The sequence below is a fragment of the Arachis stenosperma genome, chromosome 7 (genome assembly GCF_014773155.1).
Source record: "Arachis stenosperma cultivar V10309 chromosome 7, arast.V10309.gnm1.PFL2, whole genome shotgun sequence".
NCBI classification, from domain to species: domain Eukaryota; kingdom Viridiplantae; phylum Streptophyta; class Magnoliopsida; order Fabales; family Fabaceae; genus Arachis; species Arachis stenosperma.
Window position 1 is genome coordinate 85,647,627 of NC_080383.1, and position 27,568 is coordinate 85,675,194.

The following is a 27,568-nucleotide window of genomic DNA, read 5'->3' on the forward strand; positions in this document are numbered from 1 at the left end:
CTAATAGATACCACAAATTCTACCTATGAGTAATCCACAATATAAACTCAGAGCCAACTAAAAGCATTGTTAAATACTCAATTAAAGAGCTAATGATAAGAACATTTTTAATGTCAAATTGTACTGTAATAGCAATAGAAATAAGAGAATGCAAAAAAAAAAAAATAAACAAATTTGATTGAAGCATTTCATCGAACATGTTGAATATTGTGGTTAAAAGAGAAGAAATAGTTACCGAAAAGAGGGGATTAGGGTTTACACTAACAAAAGAGGGAAAGAGAAAGGACAGCGTAGGAGACGGAGACGGAGACGGAGACGGCAAACTCGAACCGCCACGGTGAACGGCGAACTCGAACCGCGACGATGATGAACGGCGAACGGCAAACTAGAACTGCGATGGGAGAACAAGGAACAACGAACTCAAACCGCAATTGTGAACGACGACGAACTCGAACCGCGATGCGAGAACAGTGAACGGCGGACTCGAACCGCAACAGTGAACTCGAACGGGAATGATTGTTACTTTCTCATCTCTTCTCCTCTCATCTCCATGATTATAGCGGAATGGATTTGTGAATGGGGTTTTGAAAAAACAAAATAAGAGAAAAGAGTGAGACTCAGACAGAAAGATACTAGTACTACAGTGACGGTTACAAATTTATAAATATAAATGTCACTATATAAATGCATAGAGACCCTTAAAATAAGGGTCACAAATTAAATGTAGCTATATGTTAAATTTGGCGTAGTGTCATAGCTATGGTATTCTTTTGCTTTAGTAATATAATGTGTATGTTGAAAAATTAATGAAAATAACGTGGGATTTTGGTATCGTCCAGGACTGCACTGTGCACTGCTTGCAAGTGAAATTATGTTATGATCTAAATATATTTTTTTCAACTTTCTATATTCTGACGCAAACTACATTGCTCATGCAGGTGTGCCACATGAAATTATAAAAAGAGCTGCAGTTGTGTTGGATGCTGTTGCAAATAACAAGTGTGTTGAAATTACGCCATTATGATTGAATGGAAAAGTATAGGGTACCAACATATTATCTGCCAACTTATTGCCAATAATAATTAGTTATTATATTTTAAACATATATATAAAGAGACACATCCAAAAATATATTTATAAAGACACTTCTATTAAAACACAGCTATAAAAAGGACATTTTTATTAGACACATCCACAAAGACACTTCCATTAAACACAATTATAAATAAGAGTTGGCAGATGTTGGCAGAAATGATGTTGGTAACGTAGCGGAATTGTGATTGAATTTATATTGGCTTAATATAGTTAAGAAATTGATTGGATATCTGCACATTGTGATTTCTGTAACTGAAAAATTCGGTAAACGATGAACAAATTGAAAATTGACGAGATGGATAAAGCGATGAACAAATTGATAATCAAAGAAATTTGATGGAAGATCACAATTATAGAATTGGTTAATTGAAATACAAATTAACGATATATTATGTACCAATTATTAATTTTAGTATTCAAAAAGATAAAATTTTTTTTTGGTGACTTGAAAAAGATAAGATTAAAATATCTAAATCAAAATAAGATTAAAAAAAATTAAGATAGAATTTTAAAGATAATATAGATGAATAATAAAATAATAATTTATAAAATAAAAATAAATTTTAAATTAAATAATAGATAAATAATTAATTTATAAATAAAATTAAATAAAAATTATTTAATAATTATTAAAAAATATAAAAAATATATTTTGTTATTAGATCATTTAATAGTTCAAACATTCTGGACTATCCAATCCTTTACCAACTGAATAATCCTCAATCCTCTCGTTAACAGATGCTGATTTCACTTGAGTCCAGGTCTAAGCAGCAAGGGTTTCCTAGCTTCTAAACTTACTACTAACTTAATAATCTTATAGACTAGCTTCTATTCTATTTATTCCAAAAATTTAAACCGATACAAATAAGTAGGTTATATCTTTAATTTTAATTTAAATTCAAATACTATAATCAGAAAAGGGCTTACTGTTTAAGAATTACAAGCCTTCATTTCATTCAATAATATAATGCAACAGTCCAATAAGGCAACAATCGAGCTTTAATTCTTGGAACATTGAAATATATAGTGAAAATTAATGTTAAAGCCATTAAGTTTATTTTTGTTAAAGCCATTCAATCTCGATGCTATGTTAATATTCTCATAGCATCTATGTAAGATTTTCCATCAAGTTTACGAGCAAATAATCCCTGTAGGTACTCCTTTAATTTGATTGTTTTGAATCGTGGTGGTGTTTCTTTAGTGATCAAACTTGATGCAGGACCTAATGTGGTATCATATCTTGGACTGTAGAATGTAGCAATTGAAAGCCTTTCCTGTTCAGAATTCACCACTGCTCGATGCTCTATACTTCGATATATCCCATTTGTTACAATCTGCATTATTTGTACGTAAATATGCAATCAAAATAACAAAGTAGAGAAAGTCTAGGGCCAGCAGATTTTGTGGTTTTTAGCCATCAATGATATTTTTAATGGTGTGAGATTGCATCTAATAGTATAAAATTATTCAATTTTTTTTATGGTTAAGTGCTGGCCAGAATTTAACAAAAGTGCCGACTCCCTAGGAATATTGTAAAGAAAAAGTAGAAAAGCCATATATATACTCAGTACAAATTCATATACAAAATCCACTTTTTTTTTTTTTCAATTTAGAGGTTGGATTTAATTTTAAGTCATACCAAAGTATCACACATCAAATTTGTTATTATTAGTTGTACTGCTTTTTAACTTATATAATATAATTTCTAACCTACACACAAAAGTGAAGAATGAGTAGTATTGCCTTGATATATAAGACAAAACAGTTAAGTATAACAAATTAGTAATTTCTCTTAAACTAATGGTCACTTTTTCTATAAATAAAGGTTGACTTACAATTCAAGCTCCCCTGCCCCTAAAACAAGCGCCCTATTTCATGTTTAATCCTGTTTAACGTTAACATACATAAGTAAATTGACTTTTTCTAAATATGTAAATTGACCCTTAATACATTTTTCATCGATTATTATAAAAAATTAATTGAACATACTTATCAAAGGGCGTTAAAATGACATATTTAAGAAGGAAAATATTAAAAGGTGAATACTTTTAGTATATAAAAAAAGAGTTGGTTAGCATTAATTTAAATGTAGAATAAAACTAAAAAAAGAGTATTGATCACCCAGAATTTCTCATTTAAGAAAATTCAGGTGGCAGTTTCACATTACCACAAGTTCAAGGGATTAAACATAATTATTATGGGTAAAATTGCATATTGTAAAGTCAAAGGATAGATTTGCCGACTTAGACAAGTTTATCTAGGGGTGCACATGGTCAGCTTCTATCCGAAAATTCGGTTCGGTTTTGAATATTTTAATGGTTAATTTGGTGTAATTTTATCGAATTTAGTATCGAGTAAGGATATCAAAAATAAACCCGATCATTATTTTGGGCCAGATTTGGATCAAGGTGAATTCGGTTTCACTGGACTTCACCTGGTTCATGTACACCCTAAGAAAACTAAAAAAGATATATATATATATATATATTAAATTAATTTCAATAGCATGTTATATTAATTATAGGTTTATTGTTTTATTTTTAATCACATTTATTGAATTAGAAAATAGATCAAAGCATTAAATTAAAATTTATCAAGTTCAAATATGAATATCAACTTTTCAGTAACAATTTTTTTTTTTCATAAATAAGTACATCATAAACAAATTTTTTTTATAAATTATTATTAAAATTTTAAAGACCCGATTTTCACTTGATTTGGATCTGATTTTACCCGCCCATGAACATCCTTGAGTTTATCAACCAATTTATATATTTTTAAAGCATATAATTAGCTAAAGTTTAATTAGAAAGTGTGAAATATAGTTAATCGTAAAATAAATCCGTGATATAGGTGAATAATATAATAAAGTATGCATGTACCTCCAAGATATCCCCAATGTTAACAATGAAGGCATTAGGGAGGGGTGTGACAGGAACCCATATGCCATCTTTCTTTATTTGTAGCCCTTCAACTTCACTAACTTGTAGGAGAATGGTTAAACCTCCTCCATCTGAATGTGGTGTGAGACCAATAACCTTCTCTGGCTCAGGACATGGAGGGTAATAATTCATTCTCATGGATTGTATTCCATCTACTTCAAATAACTCCCTCATTTCTTTTTCATCCATATTCAAAGCTATTCCCATTTGTTTAATAATAACATTGCCTAGATTTTTCAGCTCCTCTGAGTAAAGTTCTAGAGTCTCTCTGCAGGCCCACAAAAAACCCAAAATCAATTAACACACATAATATTTTTTTTAAGCATTTTTTGCTGTTAATTAACCTCCAAACTATATTAAGTACTAAATAATTAATAAAATATTTACACATAAAATTGTCATTATATAAGGTTATTTTGGTAACTAATTATGTAATAAATTTTTTATGAGTTTAGGTTTCTTAATTAGTGTACAACACTACACCTGATCAAATTATAGTGATAGTTAATTGTATTTAATAGAAAGTTACAAAGTAAATTAATAGTTCTAATAATGAAAAATTTTAAGTATGAGCAATTATAAGTTTACAACTATGGAAAATACCAATTTATTCAAAGATTGAATTAACTTGACAAAATTATCTGAAACATTTTATAAAACTATCTAAGAAATGACCTACTTTGTGTAAATTTATTGAACTATTTATTTATTAATATCAAGTTGTTTACATTATTTATGGTTAAGATTACAAATTTTCAAATTTTTCATGGTTAAATGTAATCCATAAGAGATTTTTTTTTTTGTCAAGATACATGTTTACGCCTAAGGCACACATATAGACATATAGACACTCTCTTTTAGAATTGGCAGTATATATCTTATCCGCGAGTACTCAACTCGAACCAATCCGTTCAGGTAGAATTGTCTATTCGACCCGCTGCGGGTAGGGTAAGATATGGTGCGAATTTGTCTGCGAGCAGGGTAGGATACAAGTTCAGGGTATATCCTATCCTACCCGCACTCTTAATATATTATATAATATATATGTAAAAGTTATGTATGTAGTGAAGAAAGTGAATGTTGAATTCACAATCTTCCTTTTATAAAAATTTGAAATAATCACTAAACTAGTTGATGATCATATTATTTATAACTTTATGTTAAATTTCTTTAAGATTTTATTGTTTTTAATTTTAATTTGAACTTAGGTTTTTATTTTCTATTTTATTAATATGTATAAAATTTAGAATGGTTAGATTTTATATTTGCTTAAATTTTTTTTATTTTTTTGCGGATAAAATCAGATAGGGTAGGGTTTATAACTTTAGGATGTGGGTAGGATTAGGGTTGAGAGATTCTCAACTCACGGATAAAGTAAGGTAAAATTTTAAAAAAATTTTTAACCCACGACTAAAATTAGGGTAGAGTCAAAACCTTACTCTACCCTACTCATTGCGACCCTACTCCCTTCCCTCCCATATGTTTTATATAACTACTTTCTAGTCACACCTGAAATTTGAATCGGTATACTTGTTAATGCCTAAATGTAAATGCTACTAAACCAAGTCTTATAGTGTATCTAAGGGTGTATATGGTTAAGGTTAACTAAAAAATAAACATATTTTTGATAATCAAATATTTATTAGTTTATGTTAATTAATCAAATTAATTTATATAATAAAATTAATTATTAATCGATTAAACAAATTAAAAAACTAATTTTTAACCGATTACAAAAATAAAAATCAATTTAAAAACATAACTAGTTTTTATCTAAAAAACTGATTTCTACGTAGGAAAAACGATTTTCCCAAAAAAAAATGTTAAAAATCGATTTTTACAAAAAAAAAAAAAAACAGTTAACCAATTTAGAACAAAGATTACAAAAATTTAATTTTGGTTAACCGATTAAAAATTAATTTTTAAAATTTGATTTTGATTAACTAATTTTTAATAATATAGATATAATTTTTAAAATTATTTTATTAAATTGGTTAACCAAAATTTAATTATAATTTTTATCTAATTAACCACATTTTAGATTTTAAATATACACCCCTAAGTGCATCCATAAATAAAATCACATTCCAAATAAATAAAAGCACATAGATACACACATAATTGACAAATAGAAAGATCAAAACCTGAAAGGAAGGGGAAGGTTTGGAAATAGGTGGGGCAATCTCATGTGAGTTGGAAGAGTGGACATATAATAGATATCAGCCCAATCAAGTTTTTGGTCTTCACTCACAACAAAAGCTTGTCCAAACCCTTCAACATATTGAGAGGTTTGCCAAAACTTTTTCTTCTCTGACATTGGAAGGTTGAAGAAATCCTTAGTCTCCAACTTTACTTTCTCTATTAAAGAAGGGCTAACTCCATGATTTACCAGCTATATTAACAAATCAAATATAATTAACAGTAATCCCAGATAAAGCATGAATTGGCATAAAGTTTAAGTGATCCAAGTATCTGAAAACTTCAAATTATACTTGATAACAAATATTTTTTTTGGTTAAATTACTCTATTAATAGATATATTTTTATCAAATCTATAATTAAGTTCATACGTTTCAAAAGTTTTTAATTGGGTCATACATCAATTTTAAATTTATATCACTCTATCGTTTAAAAAATGGGGAATTTTATAGTGATATTAGTTTTGGTGGCTAATAAAAATGACATAAATTTAACTTACAAATAAAATATTAACACATGACATGATAAATTTATGACCAAAATAATTCTCTCTCTCTTATAATTTTTTATTATTACTTTTATATCAAAATAATTTCTTATATTATAAAAAATAATTTCAAAAAAATAAAACCAAAATAATTTTTTCACTATATTTATAATTGTTATTTTATTATTATTTTTATTTTTAAAAAGTAATTTTTTATAATTATTTTTACTAAAATAATTTTTTATAATTATTTTTATTTTTTAATTATTTTTTATTATTATTTTTAATAATTTCTAAAAAACCAAAATTATTTTTTTAATTATTTTTGTTTTAAAAAATAGTTTATAATGATTTTATTATTATTTTTGCCAAAATAATTTTTTATAATTATTTTTTTTGAAATTTTAAAAAACTAACACCAAAATATATTCTCTCTTATAATTTTTTATAATTATTTTTAAAGTAACACCAAGAGAATATTATTTTGATGTTAGTTTTTTAAAATTATAAAAAATTATTTTGGTAAAAATAATAATAAAAATAATTATAAAAAATTATTTTTTAAAAATATAAATAATTAAAAAATAATTTTGATGTTAGTTTTAGAAATTATTAAAAAATAAAAATAATTATAAAAACTTATTTTAGTAAAATAATGATAAGAAATTATTTTTAAAAATAAAATAATAAAGTAATAAAATAATAATTATACATATAATTAAAAAATTATTTTAGTGTTATTTTTTTAAAGTTATTATTTATAATTATAAAAATAATTATAAGAAATTATTTTAATAAAAATAATCATAAAAAATTATAAGAGAGATAAAATTATTTTGGTTATAAATTTAGATGTCATGTGTTAATATTTTATTTGTAGGTCAAATTTATGTCATTTTTAGCCACCAAAATTAATGCCATTATAGAACTTCCCTTAAAAATTATTTAACTTAATAAAATATATTGAGGTATATTTACTAATAGTATAAAATGGATGTAAAATTTTTATAACATTTATTGTTAAAAAAATCTAATTACAAATTAAAAATTAGTATAAAAATTCAATTAAAAACTTTTAAAAAATAAAAATTTAAATTACAAATTTAAATAATTATAAAGACTAAGAAAATAATTTAACCCATTTTTTTCAATTATGAAGAGTATAAAGTGGAAATAATATTGACTCGGTTTTTTTTTTTTTTCAAATGATAGATATTATATAAACTGCAGACATATAATAGAAGATTTTGGAGGAAAAAAAGACCTGAAAAAATCCCCAATCTTTGCATGCAAGGTGAAACTTAGACAATTCAGAATTCCCATGTTGAGTAGAAAGCAATTTCTGCAAATCAATAACTGGAATCTCAAGAGCAAGATCAGTTTCAGAGATGACCAAATCTTCATGTTGCTGAGGATGAACGTATCTTTGTGGCACAGTTGAAATTTTGTGTTTGGCTAATTCTTGAACTGATGGCACAAGAATTGAAGTCCCATATGGATTCTTGATCTCATCCATTGCTCAATATAATCGTGTCCTTATTGTCAACTCTTAATTGATTTGAATATATATAATGACAAGCAAATTCAATCAGCCCTATCTAATTTTTTTATTTTTCTAACATGCACAGTGACAAAGCTAACAACTTGCTTATAGCTTTCAAAAAACGTGAATATTGTCATATCTGAGTGGCTTTCTATCTAGAAGAACTATTACTATCATTATTGGGAAACACGTGTCATAATCCTATATGTGATGGAACTAATAGGTGGTGTTGCTATTTGAATTTGGGGACTGAAAATTCCAAAAGTTTGAAAAAAAATTATTAATTAGTAATATTTCAGCACAAGATCCAGATGACAGTAATGTTTGGTAAGACACCTACCGACTACAGCAAGGTCATGTATTCTGGGAAACTGCCAAATTAGGATTAGATTGTGGAAATCTCCTATCATATGCACAAATATCAATTTCCTACGCATCACAGATTCACTTTCGCATTCACACATATTCAAGGGTTTTATTTGCTATTCCTTTAACTATTGAGTATTGCCAAAATTCTAACTCGAATGTAACATATTAAAAGACATTATGTTTTATCCTTCAACCAAAATAATTCTTTTTTTCATTATTTATTTTCCGATACAAATATGAGTGGCGATCCTCCTGCAGTTTGTTTAACTCGTCAAAAAAAAGCCGCCAAAATTAAATACCAATTTGATATTAGAGAGGTTAAATAATACTCTAAAAATATTATTAACAAAATAATTCTTAAAAAGTTATTAATTTTAACAAAAGTGATCAATATCAACTAAGTTAGATAATATTATCCTTAAATACTAAGGTGACAATCAATAATTATAAAAATTACCCTAAAATTATTTACAAGAACTATGATAATCAAAAGCTAATGTAAAGCAATAAAAGCAAGAAGTTCCATGGCAGATATTCAACGGGACATATGAGAGCTACTAGGAAGCATGAACAACTGTGGCATTACCTGAATTCTTAGGAAAGGAAATGCCTTGGCACATGAAGCAGCGAAACTAGCAGCAGTGGGTGATTTTTCTCAGAATTGGGGCTCCAATCCGCCGTAATCCTTACTCAACATCATCCGAAAAGAAGCTGTTCGAGTGCGGCAATGGCAGAGAGGCCAGACCTCCTCCATGGGAGACTCAATGAAGCTTCGGATGAAGGAGTGCGGCGGCAATGAGGAAATGGGTTAAATTTAATACACCCAACACACTTGTTTACGGGAGTGGATCCTCTCCAGTTAAAAAAAAATTGGATGGTGTGCAGTATTTATATTTAATCATTCATTACTCCCTCTCTCTTATTTATTTTTGGTCCTACTTATAAAATCAAAAATAAAAGATCACACTGAATTTTGTCAAGTATTAAAAAAACTAGAAAAAATCTATTTCCCCTATTTACAGTACCTCCCAATATACAAACAAATCTGTGCATCAATTAATTCATTTGGAAATATATTTCATGATTTATAAGAAAAGAACTCATAATTTTTTATTCAAAATACATTTTTAATTAAATTAAAAACAACCAATTCAAGTTTTTTTTATGATTTTTATCTTTTATATTCTTTGTTCTTGTATGTAATAAATCAATGAAAATAGTATAACAATATATAATTTAATACAATAAATACCAAAATTTAATGGACAAATTTAAATATTAGTAATATATATTTTCAGATATTATTTGTCCGCATGAGTCTTGTTCAGTCTTATTCTAGTTGAGTAACAATGCATTCAATCAGGCACACCTAAGCATTGGAACATTGAAGTAGTACAAATAAAGCTATCAATTAATAAGTCGTTAGCTACTGTTATCTAGATTATTTTTTTATCAATAATAGATTTACCATTATAATTATTTTTTAATAAAAATACATAAAAAATACATAATATATAAGGTATAATAATTTAACAAATATTTTTTAAGGAGATTTTTTATTCTCTTAAACAATGAGAAGAACTTATTTTTCTCCATCTCTTAATCCCTTCTGGTTCATCAAACCATCAACATCACAGCTTGAACAGCTTAGGACATAAGATTTTATTCATGGTGCGGTGAGCGTGGAGAGCAACCAAGCTGTGAATCCAATTAAAAAAAGAGTTATGAATTGAGATCCAATCCAATTTCGCCATTTTTGTTTCGACATTTTCTTTTCCCCATTCTTACCCTCTTCCTTCAAACTCATCCAATTGAGTTTGATGAGAGGCTATTTCGCAAGATTCTTTTTTGGTGAACATAGCTGTTCCAATCAACGAGTTGGAAGGAAGAAGATCCGAATCCTTATTACTCTGGATTCATTGATTTCTCAAAATGGCGAACATGGTTAACATATCCTCTCAAAAAGAGTCTATGGTCACAGTGTTTCAAAAAAGGGTGACCTAAAAGGGTCTATAGTCACGGTTTTTGGGGGTGGCCTAAAGGGGTCTATAGTCACAGTTTTGGAGGGTGGCCTAAAAAGGTCTATGGTCACGATTTTTCAAAAGGATGACCTAAAAGGATCTATGGTCACGGTTTTGATGAGTGATCTAAAGGTATCTATGGTCACGGTTTTGGGAGGTGGCCTAAAAGAATATATGGTCACAATTTTCTAAAAAAGGGTGACCATAGAGTATATATAGTCACGGTTATTGAGGGTGGCCTAAAGTACCCTATGGCCAAGGTTTTTTTAATTTTAGAGTAAAGTATCGTTTTTGTCCCCAACGTTTGGGGTAAGTCTCAAAGTTGTCCCTAACGTTTCAATCGTCCTATTTAAGTCCCCAACGTTTCAAAATTGACTCAATGTTGTCCTACCGTTAGGGATCCGTTAATAAATTGACGGCGGGACAAAATTGAAACGATTTTGAAACGTTAGGGACTTAAATAGGACGAAAACGTTGGGGACAAAAATGATACATAGAAATAAATTTTAATTTTATTCTTCAATAATAATAATTTTTTACTATACATAGTATTCAATTATTTTTAATCACATTTACACTTAATCACATCACTTTTATTCTAAATAAAATTTTTTTTATTTTATACTTAAAGTAATGTAATTTTTTTATAAATAAATAAATTTTACACTTTTATTCTAAATAAATAATGTAATATGAATAGAATGAAAGTGTAAAATTATAAAAAAAAATATAAGTAATGTGATTGAGTAATGAAAGTAAAATTACATTATTTAGAATGAAAGAGTAAACGTATAAAAAAATTAATTTATTTTGAATGAAAGTGTAAAATTATAAAAAAAAATTATAAGTAATGTGATTAAGTAATGAAAGTAAAATTACATTATTTAGAATGAAAGTATAAAATTTATTTATTTATAAAAGAATTACAATACTTAAGCATAAAATTATAAAAAATTTATTTATTTAGAATGAAAGTGTAAAATTAAAAAAAAAATATAAGTAATGTGATTAAGTAATGAAAGTAAAATTATATTATTTAGAATGAAAGTGTAAAAGTTATTTATTTATAAAAAAATTACATTACTTTAAATGTAAAATTATAAAAAATTAATTTATTTAGAATGAAAGTGTAAAATTATTAAAAAAATTATAAGTAATGTGATTAAATAATGAAAGTAAAATTACATTATTTAGAATGAAAGTGTAAAATTTATTTATTTATAAAAAAATTACATTACTTTAAGAATAAAATTATAACAAAATTAATTTATTTCAAATAAAAGTAATGTGATTAACTGTAATTTAAAAAACGATTGAATATTATGTACAGTAAAAATTAATATTATTGAAGGATAAAATTAAAATTTATTTCTATGTATCGTTTTTGTCCCCAACGTTTTAAAATTGTCTCAATTTTATCCCGCCGTTAATTCTATTAACGGATCCCTAACGGCAGGACAACATTGAGTCAATTTTGAAACATTAGGGACTTAAATAGGACGATTGAAACGTTAGGGACAACTTTGGGACTTACCCCAAACGTTAGGGACAAAAACGATACTTTACTCTTAATTTTATTTTTAAAGGTATCCCCAAAACTGTGTCATTTCTTCTCTTTAGTTAAAATCCCATTTTTTTCATTTATTTTTATCATCCCTCCCCAAAACCAAAACGTGGCCGTTTTTCCTCCCTCCCAAAATCCCCCCTTCCTTCCCAAAATCCCCATTAGTCCCAGCTGGTAACTTAGGGAAAAAAGAAAAAGAAAAAATTCCTAGCTAGCCATCGAAACCCCTGTGTGTGGTGGTGGTCGTTTCACTCTTCTTCTTCTTCAACCTCCTTCGGAGCTCAACTCAGTCTCTCTCCACTGTGCCATTTTCCTTTCTCCCAGCTACAACCATCGCTGAAGGAAAAAACCCCACCATCGCAGACCTGAATTCTGTCTCTCTTCACCGCGTGAGCCAAGGGTCGTCGTTGCTTCTTTTCCTCCTTGCGAGGCTTGCTATTGTTTCCCTATTTCGCGTCGTGTGTCGCCCTCACGTCGTGTCTCTGCCTCACCGCGAGCTCCCTATCACTGTGAGTTCACCCTGTGTACTCTTTTCAAGTTCAGCAGAAGCAACAGGGTTTGGGTGCTCATGTAAATATTTTCAAGTTCAGCAATAGGGTTTTAATACCTTTGATGCTATTAAGTGGTAAGCATATTGGATTGGTAGAAACGAAACCAGGTTTCATTGGCCTAAGTTTGCACAGATTCATTTCCTAGTTTTTATAGTTTTAATCAGTTGTATTTAGAAGTTTAATTTGCATGTATCTACTTGTTGTATTTAGGGTGGAGAAAGTTTGGAGGAAGCTGCATGTGAGAAGAGAACATGGGAGGAGACTGATATTGAAGTGGGAGAAGTTATATATCACAGCTCTCAGTCACGGCCTGGTAAAATATATTCAACATACCTTAGTTTAAGTTTATGCTCTCAGTTTAGTATTTCTCTGAATTTGCCACATGACAATAATCAGGTAATGGTTATTAGGGTATAAATTAACAATATTAGGTTATACTATATCAGAACAAGTAGCATATATTATATATGTGGAGTATGCAATAAGAACTTAAAAAAATAAGAGAGTAAAAAGAACACGTTCAAGGGGAATAGAAAGTAACAGCTTTGTCCTTCGGGTTTATTTATTTTCAATTTGATTAAAATGTTTTGATATGTACCTACAACTAAAACAGATAGTATATGTGTAAATGGGCTTTATAAAGAGGTCATAGACTGTGGTAAAAATTTTGAAGTGGGTTCACGTCAGTTTTTGAGTAAATGAATGAATTAAAGGTACTTGCAAAAAATTCTGATGTCTAAATAAGTAAGAATATAAGTAAGATGAGTGTAGAATGGATTGAAAATATCTAAATATTGAGATATGCATCAAGCTAAGTAAGATGATGACTTAGTTCTCTATAAAAGTAATCCCATATGAAGATAGTACTAGAAGTTTGTTACCTTTTTTGTTTAATTGGTATGATGAATCTTCCCTTTAACAAGTTCATTTATAATTACTACTAAAAAATTATATACTGCACATTTTTAGCATTTATTTAAGAATAGAACATTATTGTGATCCCTGTGTTGCTATTATAATTATAACAACTACTAAACAAAAAAAAAGGCATGCTGAACAATAAATAAATATATGAATTAAAATGTGATCTTGTACAGCAAATGCAATGTAAAAATGCTAGAAATATGAATGTACATATAATTTCTCCATGCAGTTGCCAATGTTCTTTCACAATGGCATTTTGTTATTTATTTTGTACAAGATTTGGAAACTCTGCAATGTGATATTGATTTTTCGGTTCCGCTACGTTACCAACAGCATATCTGTCAATTTCTGTCAACTCTTATTTATAACTGTGTTTCATGGAAGTGTGTGGATGTGTCTAATAAAAATGTATTTTTTATAACTGTGTTTAATAGAAGTGTCTTTATAGATATATTTTATGGATGTGTCTCTTTATATATGTATTTAAAATATATTAATTATTAGACACATTTACGAACACACTTCCATGAAACATAAATATAAATAAGAGTTGGCAGAAATTGGCGGATAATATGTTGGTACCCTATACTTTTCCTTGATTTTTTTACTCCAAATCTTGTGGCAAGGCCCAAATACTGCAATGTGATATTGAATTGTTGCTGGTCTTTGTTTAGATGTGCATTTAATTTCTCTTTGCAAGAGTTGCCAATGTTCTTTTGCAGTGCCATTTGATTATGTATTTAATTTTATACAAGATTTTGAAGCTATGTAATGTGATATTGGTTGTTCACCACAAATATTGTGCCAAGGCCCAAATACAGAAAAAAAAAACTAATTATTTTTTATATGGCTATTTCTTCTATATTTCTCATCCCTTAATTGAAAAGAGTTTTGTGACAGCAAGTCATAAGCTTTATCATTTGAGATGTTCCACTAATAATATCATGCCTTCACTTGAATGAATTTTGTTTTAATTTAGTCTAAAATATTCTACTCTAGCATAGTAGCATTCACATAAGGCCAAGATATACTGCAATTCATGAATGTAAACTGTTCTGTTATTATACTTGAATTTATGTTCGGACAGCAAATTATTGTTGCATTTATTAGCTCTTTAGTGATGGTTTACTTCTATTGCTGGAAATAAATGGCTATGCTGCTTTCATTTATATTTTTGGTATTTACTAAGCTGATTGGCTAAACCATTACATTTTTGGTTCTAAACTTTAGTTGTTTTACTTTTTATATCTTGTGCTCATCTTTATTAATTTAATTTCTCTTTATTGATCCCTCACCACTCACAAGGAAAAAAACTTAAGATACTTTCACTAAGTGCATGCAACATTTAACCGTTAAATGATGGGCTACAGTGAAGCAAATAAGCATTTTTTTTTTAACAAGTTGAAGGCTAACAAGTTTGATACCAAATTAAATTTAGATTTTTTTTAACAACTATTATTTAGGTTTGTCACTTGTGTTATTGGTAGGTCTATATCAATTGAACTTTGTTGTTCACATAAAGAAGGACATGTATGTATAAGTTTTGGCTAAGATTTTCTTTTTATGTGGCTCATCAAAACACTAGCAAATACTCCTTGCTGTTTAGTGGTTGAAATTTTTAAGTTAATTGACTTATTAAACTTTACTGCATATGTACTGCATATTCAAAAGCAATTTTGCTCTGTTTTAACATATTTATTTTTTTTGCTAGGAGGAAGACATGATGTGAAGAAAATATGTTCCATACAAATATAATATGGGATGGGTCTTACACTTTAGTTATTTAAATGTAATTTTTTTATGTGTTCTGTATTTTTTGAAAAGAGACTTTACTCGGTATTAATTACATGTAATTGGATACATTACACTCTATTTTGATTTTTGTTGTTTAGACTAAAAATTAAACATATCTAATTTATAATGAAACTTTTATGATTTACATTTCTTGTTCTTAGATTTATTTTGTGATTATCATTAATTTGAGATGTGATTATGCTTTAAAAAAAAATTAAAGCTCATAAAATAAAACAGGTTGTGGTCATCATTTTAAAATAGGGTGACCATAGATAACCTATGGTCACAGCAAAAACCGTGACCATATGTTCTATGGTCACGGTTTTGAAGACGGGTGACCATAGAGGCTATAGTCACGATTTTGAGGAGGGGTGACCATAGAGGGTCGTGACCATAGATATGGCTATGGTCACAGTTTTGAGGAAGGGTGATCATAGAGGCTATGGTCACGGTTTTGAGGAGGGGTGACCATAGAGGCTAAACCATGACCATAGATAAGGCTATGGTCACGATTTTAAGGAAGGGTGACCATAAAAGTTATCTATGGTCACGGTTTTGAGGAGGGGTGACCATAGGCTCTATGGTCACAGTCAAAATCATGACCATAGATAAGGCTATGGTAACGGTTTTGAGGAAGGGTGACCATAAATAAGGGTATGGTCACGTTTTTAAGAAAGGGTGACCATATAGGCTATGGTCACAGCCAAAACCGTGACCATAGATATGGCTATGGTCACGGTTTTTATGCGTGACCATAGATTGTCCTATGGTCACGGTTAAAAACTGTGGCCTAAAGTGTCAGAATTTAAAAATTGTAACTGTGACCATAGATTAAAAAAACTATGACTATAGACCTATGGCCATAGCGGAATAGGCCACGATAAAAAACCGTGACCATAGGTTCTAAACCGTGATCATAGATCTATGATCACCCTTTTTACCGTGATTATAGGCTTTTTTTTGTAATGTGAATTTGTCTTTATAAAAAAAAAGAAAGGTGAAAGTTATTTGGAGAATCTGATATATATAGCTATCCTTTGTGAAAATTTCATATATAATTTCGCATGCAACACGTGCATTAAATGAGTGTTTAAAACTATACAAAATATTTTAAAAATGTTTAAATGAGTAAATATGAATTTTTTTTATTCAAAAAAAACCCTAAAAGATCAAGATGTTTGTTATATACTATTTATTTCACAAATTAAATAATAATTCCATGGTATAATATTTTAATGATTTTCAAATTACATGTTCTGTAGATTTGATCGGTCTTTTATTACAATTATTTGTTATTTTAACATGATATATTAATAATATAAAAAATAAGAGATATATTGAACCTTATGGAGAACAAATGTTATGTATCAAAGATAGTAAAATTAAAAAAAAAATACAATTCGGACAAAAATTTAACATAAAATAGGAATTTAATTTCTCAAATATTGGTACAACACCATATATCCTTTATTGGAATGCACAAGTACATGAACAACAACATTGACAAATATTAACCACTATGATGTACCAAGAAACGATGCATCATGAATGCATTTATTGGGCTACAAATATATATAGCATGAGATATTATTAGAGTGCCTTAGATCAAACAAAATAAACTTGGATTTATTTCAATCATGATGATTCTCTATTTTCATGACATCTATGTAAGACTTTCCAGTAAGTTTTTGGGCAAAAAAAACCCTCGTAGTATTCCATTACTCCAACACTTTTGAACCGTGCTGGTGTTTGTTCAGTGATTAAGCTTTGTGCAGGACCTACCATAGCATCTTCTTTAGGACTATAAAATGTAGCAATTGAAAGTCTTTCTTTTTTATTGTTCACCATTGATCGATGTTCGATACTTTGGTATACTCCATTGGTTATAATCTAGCAAGTGAAAAAACACAATAAATAATTTAAGTAACAAGATTAATTAGTTTAATAACAATAAATGCGTTTCCTTTTAAGGGACACTCTACTATACAGATTGGGGTGGTATAGAGAGAGAATATAAATTCTTTTTATAGTTATTTTTTATTATTTTATTGTTATTCAAAATGTAGGTCCTACCTTTATCAATTTCTCTTTCATGTGTACCTTATAATTCACCTTACAATTGAAGACAAATATTGTTTTACGAAAAGTTTTAGGTGATTATTTTTCTTTGTTTTTGCATTATATTTCATAGGAAAAAACATTATAGATAATTATATCTCTAATAACACGTTTTTTAAACAATAATTTTTTTTATATTTGTTTAATTTTTTGTATAAATTTTTTTTATTTACTTTATATATTTTTTTAGTTCACTAAAGATTGAATTATTGACTAATATTATATCATAAAATTATTTTTTTAATTTAAATTAATAAAAAATAATATAAATAATTATATTTTTAATAATATTTAAATTAATATTAATAATTTATTTTTTTACACTAAAGGTGGTGTTTCCTTCAATATTCCTTTAATTTGCAGACCAATTTCGCTATATTACTAACAGTATTTCTGTCAATTTCTACCAACTCTTGTTTATAGTTGTGTTTAATAGGAGTGTCTTTGTGGATGTGTCTAATCAAAATATTTTTTTATGATTATATCTAATAGAAGTGTCTTTATATATGTATTTTTTAAATGTGTCTCTTTATACATGTGTTTAAAATATAATAATTAATTATTATTGATAATAAATTAACAGATGATATATTAGTATCCTATATTTTTCTTTTGCAGACGCATTCATTAGTTATTTTTCTCTTTTAGAACGGTAGTAGTGTGCATTTAACACATGGTTTTGGTATTATAGACAATTTTTTTCTAATTTGGACCCTGCCCCAATTTTTAGAGATACTTTTTGGCTCGATAAAGTAAGAAAAAACAAAGAAAATTTATATCATAATTCTACTGGGATCTTATTCTTATATATTTTATGCAGTGATAAATCCAAAACAATATATAGTGGTGGGGCAAAAATATATAGGGATAATGTTTTTTAATATATAGTGTCATCAAATCTTTAATAAATTAATTAACGCATAAAAAGAATTAATTTAAAATATAATTTCTTTTACCTATATTATTCTTAAACAATATCATTCAACTATTTATTATTATTATTTTCTATTCATCAATTACGAAGTCTACTTATTATAATATTCATTGTATAAAAATTATCTTAAGCAAATTAGCTGCTAAAAATAGAAGACTATTTAAACGTGTTAAAATAAACAAATAAAGCATAACAATAAAATAAATAATAATATTAATATATAGATGAAATACTTTATTATTTGAATAATTCTTTCTGTTAAACGAAAATCAATTATATTTAGGAAAGTTAATTTAAAATTTTTTAATTTAATTAACTAACTAGTATTTCAAATTTGACATCATAATTTATTCTTTTTTATTGATTTGATATATTTATTTATTTATTTATTTTTAGTTTCGATGCAAATCAAATTTTAAAAAATAACTTATTATATTTAATTTTAATAAACTTAATTTCTTTTAATATAAAACTTACAAAATCATTTATATTTTATTATGGGAACAAATACATTAGCAATAAATATATACATCTATATAATTGCTAAGAATTTTAAGATCTTAACTAGTGCCTCTTTCGCTATTTCTCGATCCGTCCGATTTTATTTAATTCATTTACCTAATATTCATTTATATCCTTGAGAGCCGCTTAGCAGGCACTACATCGAGCATAAAAGGATGATTTAGGTGGACTTTTTATGTAAATTTAATAATTGATATTTATTAGATGATAATTTAATTAAATTTATTAAATTATTTAACAATTTTTTATTATCAATTTTATATAAAGATAATTATAAATAAATTTTTAATTTAACATAATAAATTGTTTTTTGAAACACCTTGAATCATGATCATATAATAATCTAAATTTAAATAGACTCAAATCACTTACTTTTAAAAATTATTGGGATAAAAATAAAACTTAATAAATTTGATAAGAACCGAATCCAAATACCAAATATAATAGAGACTAACACTAGAAAAAAAATATTGAATATTATCGAATTTAGCATCAGACATTAGTGGTAGGTTTATCTTTAACAATAAATTCGTCGAGTAAAAAAACTATTGTAGAATTAGATTTTTTCACGATAAATCCACTAGTAATATTTGAAGGAAAAAAATTGGTATAAGCATTATTATTAGAATTATCAAAATGTTATGTTTTGGCCATACGGAATGCATTACCATCAAATTTATCCGACAATAAATCTGGTCTAATTTAAAATATGTGTCCTTCTCCCCTCACTTTCAAGCACACCCTTCTCTCTCCTCCATTCTCCTCTCTCTTCTCTCTCCCCTACAGCTACCACCGGCAATCCCTCTGGCCACCTTCCATCAGTGCTGCTCACCTCCATTTTCCTTCAAAGTTAGCATAAAATTTCCTGTATCGTGTTTCATTGTCTCAAACGGAGTTGTTCCCTCTATCTCCGCCACTGTTGAAAAAGCTGCCACTATCGCTCTCTTTGTTGTCGGAGTTGTGTTTCTCCTCTGTCGTTTAGGTAGGTTGTCCTCATCTCTCTTCCTATTCCATTTTTTTTATTTGTTTAATAAGAAACCTAACCTCTTCTTTCCCTGACCCCCTTTTTTAACCACCATTCAGGTTCACTTCTATCTCTAATTCCTCTACTCGTGACTGCTTTAATTACCGCCTGCATCTCCTTCTATTTCTGTTACTTCTGGTTGTCCTGCTCAACTCTTCTATCTGTGTTTTTGCCAAAGAAAAATACCTCAAGATGAAAGGAACCATGAGGATTTTCACTAAGGTTTTTCACATCACTACCAAAAAATTTTCTTGTGATGAAGGTAAATTCTTCACTGCTCCTTCCACAATTTTTATCGTTCTGCGATTACTTTGTAATTTGTGTTTTTTTTTTCAAATTGAATCTCTCTCTCTCATATTTGGATATCATTCATTATGGAATGATAAAGAATTTTGGATTGAAAAAGTTATCTATTTTAGTACTTGGGTATTTAAATAATAATTGTTCTAAAATTTATATAAATAATGGTACTGTTACTATTGCTTGAGTTTTTTATGCAAGTTATTTATTAGAATTTTAAGTTTCAGTGATCTTAATATTAGTTTTATGTTGTGGTTAATTTACACTATATTTGTGGTTTGCTGTGTTGCTTCTTTGGTTTGTCTATGGAACATATTCCAGTATTGCAAGTGATCCGAGATGCATTATAAATTATATATGTATGTGATACATCTTTCTTAATTTAGACTAACATTTTGTTATTGCATTAATTAAGTATTGTTTGGTATAAAATGACAATTATAGATTTGTTGGCACATCTTATTTTCCATGGAATTTACTGTCGATTAAATGGTATAAAATGGTAATCATAACTTAAAGTTTAAGTTTACCATCAAATTTACCGTCGATTAAATCCACCAGTAAATATTAATTTAATTATTGATAATAAAAAATATATTACCATCATATTTATCAGAAGAAAAATTTGATAGTAACAAACTCTAAAATTTCACAATTAAAAGTTTATATCTGCTGATAATAAGCAACTGACAAAAAAATGCGTCGATGAATAATTACTAACGAGATTTATATCGTCAGATTTATTCTGTCACTAAATTCGATGGTAAACAAATTATCGACAAATTTTTCTAATAAATTCACCAATAAATTCGATAATATTCGACGATTTTTTGTAACGTTAAAAGTTATTTAATGAGTATTATCATTTCTATCAAGTTGATAATTGATGTTATAAATTTGATATGGTTGGGTCTATTACCTCTAATATGTCCCCAATGTTGATGACAAAGGCATTAGATAATGGTTTAACAGGAACCAAAATGCCATTATCCTTTCTTATCTGCAATCCTTCAACTTCATTGGCTTGTAGGAGTATAGTTAGACCAACTGCATCCGAATGTGGTGTGAAACCAATAACCTTTTCCGGTTCAGGACATGGAGGATAATAGTTCATCCTCATCATTTGAATTCCATCTTCAAATAATTCTCTCATCTCCTCTTCTTCTATCTTCAAAGCCTTAGCCATTTGGGTAATAATAACTATGGCTAAGTTTTTCAATTCTTGTGAGTAAAGTTCCATAGTTTCTCTACATGGCAAAAGCATCGAGTACACACATACAATTAATGATACTAAAAGTTCACAACTACAATTGTACAATGATATTAAAGGGTGGGAATAATAATATTAAATTAATTTGGAAAAAAATTAAACATAACATTAACATTTATCCCAAATGTTTAAAACAAAAAAGTGATAATTTATTATAAATTTTATTGTGCAACTATGATATGAATAATATCGAATTTAATGATAGTCGGTAGTAATAACCCTAGTAAAAACATAATCTTGGAGACAGCAAAGAAAGAATACGGATAGCATGGATTATAACAGAGAAAGAAGATGTGGTAATAATTATTACAAATAAAATTATTTATGCACTTTTTTTTTACAGGTTTAAATTTTTAACTAAATAATTTTATAATATAATATTAAATTTTTTATGAATTAAAAATCAATTTCTATTCTTGTTATTCAAAAATAAAATAAAATAACATTATTAAAAAATAAAAAAAATCATGAAACCAAAAAAAAATATTGTCTAAAGTAATATTTACAAATAAAATCTTTTACATGTTTTTTTATCAGTTTAAATTTTAAAATAAATAATTTCATGACAATAGTAAAAACAAAAAATTAATTAGAAGGGAAAAAACAAAAATATTTATATAATAATAAAAACTACCATGCATTTCACACTAACGATCTCAAAAAAATAAATTGCACAAATTAGGAGGAAAAAATACCTTAGTAATAGTAAATAATCATGTGATCGAAAAGACAATATTACTTTCGTAGAAAAACTTTGATATTATGTCTGAGCCTAAAAAAATATAAATCAAAATTTTTAAATTAAAAATATAACAAAATCTCACTATGCACAGCTAGAGCTACTTATCATAAAATTCATAATATATTTTCAATCATGGCAATTGCATCCATATATAATCACAACTTGCAAGCTACACAATTGTTCACACAAAACATGCAAACAAAGATGAAAATTAAATAAAACCTGAAGGGAAGAGGAAGTTGTGGAAATAAGTGGGGAACTCTCATGTGGTTTGGTAGTGTGAGCATATAGAATATATCAGCCCAATCAAGTTTCTGATCTTCACTCTGAACAAATGCTTGTCCAAACCCTTCCATATGTTCTGGACTTTGCCAATATTTTTTCTTCTCTGACATTGGAAGGTTGAAGAAATTTTGCATCTCCAACTTTACCTTCTCAATCAGACAAGTGCTAACTCCATGGTTTACAAGCTATAATAATAACAAAATTAAGTTGATTGTTCATTCTAACTATTAACCATACATATCTAGATAAATGAATGAAACGATTGATTTTATATGAATTGAAAGGAAGAGAATTAAATTTGGTATAATAACTATATAATAATTATTAGTTTGAACAAAAATTCAAATCACTATTTTAAGTAATCACACATGTCATTTCAACGACCATATTAATTCTTATTACGTATACGTACACATGATTGATTATTTGGTGTTATAAGATATTTTATTCCAATATATATATATATATATATATATATATATTCTTATATTTTTCTCATTCAATTGAGTTTTTACGTTGTTTTTAATTTTATAATTAGGTCCTTTTTAGTATAAAAAATGTTATATTACAAGTTGAAGTTATTCATAATTAAAAATTTAATTAGATATTTGATCGCATATATTTTAGGAGAAATATTCTGTTAATTTTAACTCTTTTAATATGAAAATGACTTAATTAAAAAACTAAAAAAATATAAAAATTTAATTAAAAATTTAGTAAAATTATAAAGATTAACAGAATAATTAAACTACGAAAATTAGTATTCAATTTTTCTTCTTGGTGAAATTATTCTCGTTTCTTTATTTATTTCTTTCATAATGAAAATAAAATATATGTTTTCCATTATTAAGACTAGACTTAACTATATATTAGTTAAATAATACATATATTTATATACAAATTTATAAATACATAATGACTGATTTTAGTATGTAAATAATTTTTTATAAGTATAATAAGCCATTTTGGATTGAAATTAAATTTTTTAGCGATGTCTACAGTACAACATATAAACTTTTAATTCAAAAGTTAAATTTTTTTAAAAAAAGTTGCACAAAATTTTTTTCATTGAACTGCACAGATTTAAGCGCTACCATTTTTGGAAGGAAGTGAAGTTAATGAAGTGATAGGGCGTGAGAAAAGAGACCTGAAAGAATCCCCAATGTTTGGAAGCATGGTGAAGTTTGGCTAATTCAGAATCTCCATACTCAGTAGAAAGCAATCTCTGCAAATCAATAACTGGAATCTCAAGTGCATGATCAACTTCAGAGATTACCAGATCATGATCTTGTTGTGGCTGAATGTATCTGGCTGGAACACTAGACAATTTTTGTTTGGCTAATTCTTGAACACTTGGCACCAGAATTGATGTCCCAGATGGGTTGTTCTTCTTCAAGGTCACTTCCATGACTCTAATATTATTGTAATATGTATCACCCTTATTCTGAATGCACTTGATGCTAAATTTGCGGAATTTATAGATAGATAGACAGATAGGAATTATTATTGAAAAAAGTCTAATAGGCCAGCATTTTTATTATAATTTGGTCAATACTTAATCAGTAAAAGAAAAATGAGTAATTCTATATTATTGGATAAAATCTTATACTATTAAAAATACCAATAATAATTAATGGTTACAAATTACAAAATTTATTGTCTCCTATATCACTCTTTATATTCCTCTTATTATTGCGTGTTAAACTACTGTTAAAAATGGTGACATTTGTTTTGTCTAGAGGTCACAAATTTTTTTTATTTAAATTAAATAAATATATTACTTACTGATATATATATAAAGCACGCAATATTTAATATGCACAATTAGTCACATCTTAAATATTATGATGTATATTCTGATAATTAAACATCTAGAATATAACACAACAAAATTTAAATGTATTCTGAGTGTACTTGAAATATGACGCTAAAATAAAAAAAGGTCCTCAATACATACCTAAGATACGTAAATAGGGTCATAGTATTCAAAATCATAATATCCGAGATATACTGAAACGTCCATATATAATGATTGCAGCTGTGATATTCATTCGTTTGTATTAAGATATTAACCAACAAAATACGACGTTATACGTAGTCGGAACATTAGATTTCAAGGTTAGTTTTATCTTTTTATTTTGAGTAATTAACTAGTTTAATATTTAGACTTTATTTAGTTAACGTGTTAGGTATTTTGAATTCATTAGTTAGAAGTTTTATTAAAATATTTATATAATTTTGTTCAATATGTTAAGATAATTAATTAGATATAAGTAGTTAGAGTACTTGTTAAATATTGACATGTTAGATTAGATTTTTTTTATTTAATTAATTAGTAACGTTGGATTTAGAGTAACTAAAAGATCGTTAGTTATGTTAAAATAGTTGAATATAAATAATGAATTTTTAAAACTTACATAAAATTATTTTTTATTTAATACTTAAGATATTACTAATTAATATTAATGTTGTTATATGAATTTGTTATTCATAAAATAGAATATTTTATTAACAAAATTATTTATGTACTAGATTTGGAATATTTAATTACAACGAATATTAGAAATATCTATGGATTAAATAGATTAATTTATAAGACTAAATGTTGTTATTCTTGCAAAGGCCTTGGTTGTTGTTACCACGGGAGATCTTGTCCATCTCCCATGACGTCCTATTACTTTACATTAAGGAGGTTGGATTTAGATATATAGGAGAATTAAAAAAATTTATGTTTGGTAATGTCTTATTTTCTGCATTGGAATGATGGAGATCCAAAATTTACAGTTTTTATCTTTCATAAGCTGAGGTGATTATTACACTCTAAGATGTTATTTATTATCTTAGTTTACAGATTGATGGTGAACTAATCGAAAATTATACCAGAAATTTTTAATAGTATTATGAACATCCTCCCACATGATAATAGATTGAGGATTTGTCCTGCGACAAATCGTTACCACAACCAGAAAACAGATACAACAAATAGTTCAAATAGCAGTTAATAACAGATAAGTAATTAGACAAATCAGATCAAAAATATTATTTATTAAATTAATAAATTCATTAGACAATTAGGCAAATTAAAACTAGGCAATTAGGTAATTAGACAATTAGGCAAACTATGACTATTATTAAATTAATAATAGATAAACAATTAGGTAAACCAAAACTATTTTTTTAAATTTGAGGATCTAATTTGTTACAAATAAAATAAAATATTATCTAAACAAATTATTATCTAAAGTAATATGTTACAAATAAAATCTTTTACATATTTTTTTATTAGTTTAAATTTTAAAATAAATAATTTCATGACACTAATAAAAACAAAAGATTAATTAGAAGGGAAGAAACAAAAAAATATTTATATAATAATAAAAACTACCATACATTTTATATTAACGGTCTCAAAAAAATAAATTGCACAAATTAAGAGGAAAAAACATTTTAGTAATAATAAATAATTATGTGATCGAAAAGATAATATTATTTCTGTAAAAAAAATTTTAATCTTATGTCTGAACCTGAAAAAATATAAAAAAAAAAGTTTTACATTAAAAATATAACAAAATCTCACTATGCGCAGCTAGAGTTACTTATCATAAAATTCATAATATATTTTCAATTTTGGTAATTGCATCCATATATAATCACAACTTGCAAGCTACACAATTGTTCATACAAAACATGCAAATAAAGATGAAAATTAAATAAACCTGAAGGGGAGAGAAAGTTGTGGAAATAAGTGGGAAATTCTCATGTGATTTGGTAGTGTGAGCATATAGAATATATTAGCCCAATCACGTGTCTGGTCTTCTCTCTTAACAAATGCTTGTCCAAACCCCTCCATATATATGTTCTGGACTTTGCCAAAATGTTTTCTTCTCTGACATTGGAAGGTTGAAGAAATCTTGCATCTCCAACTTTACCTTCTCGACCAGACAAGTGCAAACTCCATGGTTTACAAGCTATAATAATAACAAAATTAAGTTGATTGTTCATTATAACTATATATTAACCATACATATAGCTAGATAAATGAATGAAACTATTGATTTTATATGAATTGAAAGGGAGAGAATTAAATTTGGTATAATATCTATATAATAATTATTAGTTTGAATAAAAATTCAAATGACTATTTTAAGTGATCACACACAATTTTTCTATAGTAATCAAACATAGTTCATACATGATCATCATTTTTTAGCCAGAATACTTTATACTAAATATTCTGCATGGTGTCCAATAAAATGCTTAATACCCAATTTTTCGAACGTGCATAATTTTAAATATTTTTACGTTGACCAAAATTAAACTTTTAAACTCTGTCAATGAATACAATCGCTAAGTATGCATAACAATAGAATCATTGCATATTATGCACTATCATCTTTACATGATACTATTATATTCGGATGAACAATAACGACTATACTCTCACTAGTCATTTAGTGAATTTGTCTTTTTGAGTATGAAAAAAGAATAGATGAAATGTGAAAGTTATTTGGAGGATCTGATATATATAGCTATTCTTCGTAAAAAATTCATATACAATTTCGTATGTAGCATGTGTGTTATAACTTTTTCTCACGATTTCGCTGCTATTAGCCGTGCAATTGTAAATGTTTACCGCTATTTATACAGGCAGTATATGCGCAATAACATTATTAGTCTATTTTACAATCCCTGCATGTGCTATAGATTACCTGTGAAATTGTAAGAGAGTGTTTTAAAACTATAAAAAATATTTTAAAAATGTTTAAACGAGTAGATATGAATTTTTTTTCATTTATTCAAAAAAATCTTAAAAGATCAAGATGTTTGTTATATACTATTTATTTCACAAATTAAATAATAATACCTTGATATAATATTTTAATT

At 27.1% G+C, this 27,568-nt stretch overlaps 1 protein-coding gene, 1 long non-coding RNA gene and 1 pseudogene across 2 annotated transcripts; 1 reads left to right on the forward strand and 2 right to left on the reverse strand.

Moving 5' to 3' along the window:
* Window positions 1-1,917: 1,917 nt before the first annotated feature.
* LOC130940500 (protein SRG1-like) lies at window positions 1,918-8,277 on the reverse strand. Its single transcript, XM_057868639.1, has 4 exons — window positions 7,988-8,277; window positions 6,182-6,429; window positions 3,978-4,305; window positions 1,918-2,429 (listed from the first exon to the last, which is right to left on the reverse strand). The coding sequence occupies exons 1-4, from the start codon at window positions 8,237-8,239 to the stop codon at window positions 2,181-2,183; spliced, it is 1,077 nt and encodes a 358-aa protein (XP_057724622.1). The 5' UTR covers window positions 8,240-8,277; the 3' UTR covers window positions 1,918-2,180.
* Window positions 8,278-12,321: 4,044 nt separating this feature from the next.
* On the forward strand, window positions 12,322-15,628 carry LOC130941729 (uncharacterized). Its single transcript, XR_009070698.1, has 3 exons — window positions 12,322-12,845; window positions 12,982-13,084; window positions 15,407-15,628. It is a non-coding gene; the product is annotated as an uncharacterized LOC130941729 (long non-coding RNA).
* Window positions 15,629-17,090: 1,462 nt separating this feature from the next.
* LOC130941984 (protein SRG1-like) lies at window positions 17,091-24,105 on the reverse strand (annotated as a pseudogene).
* Between the last annotated feature and the right edge of the window lie 3,463 nt (window positions 24,106-27,568).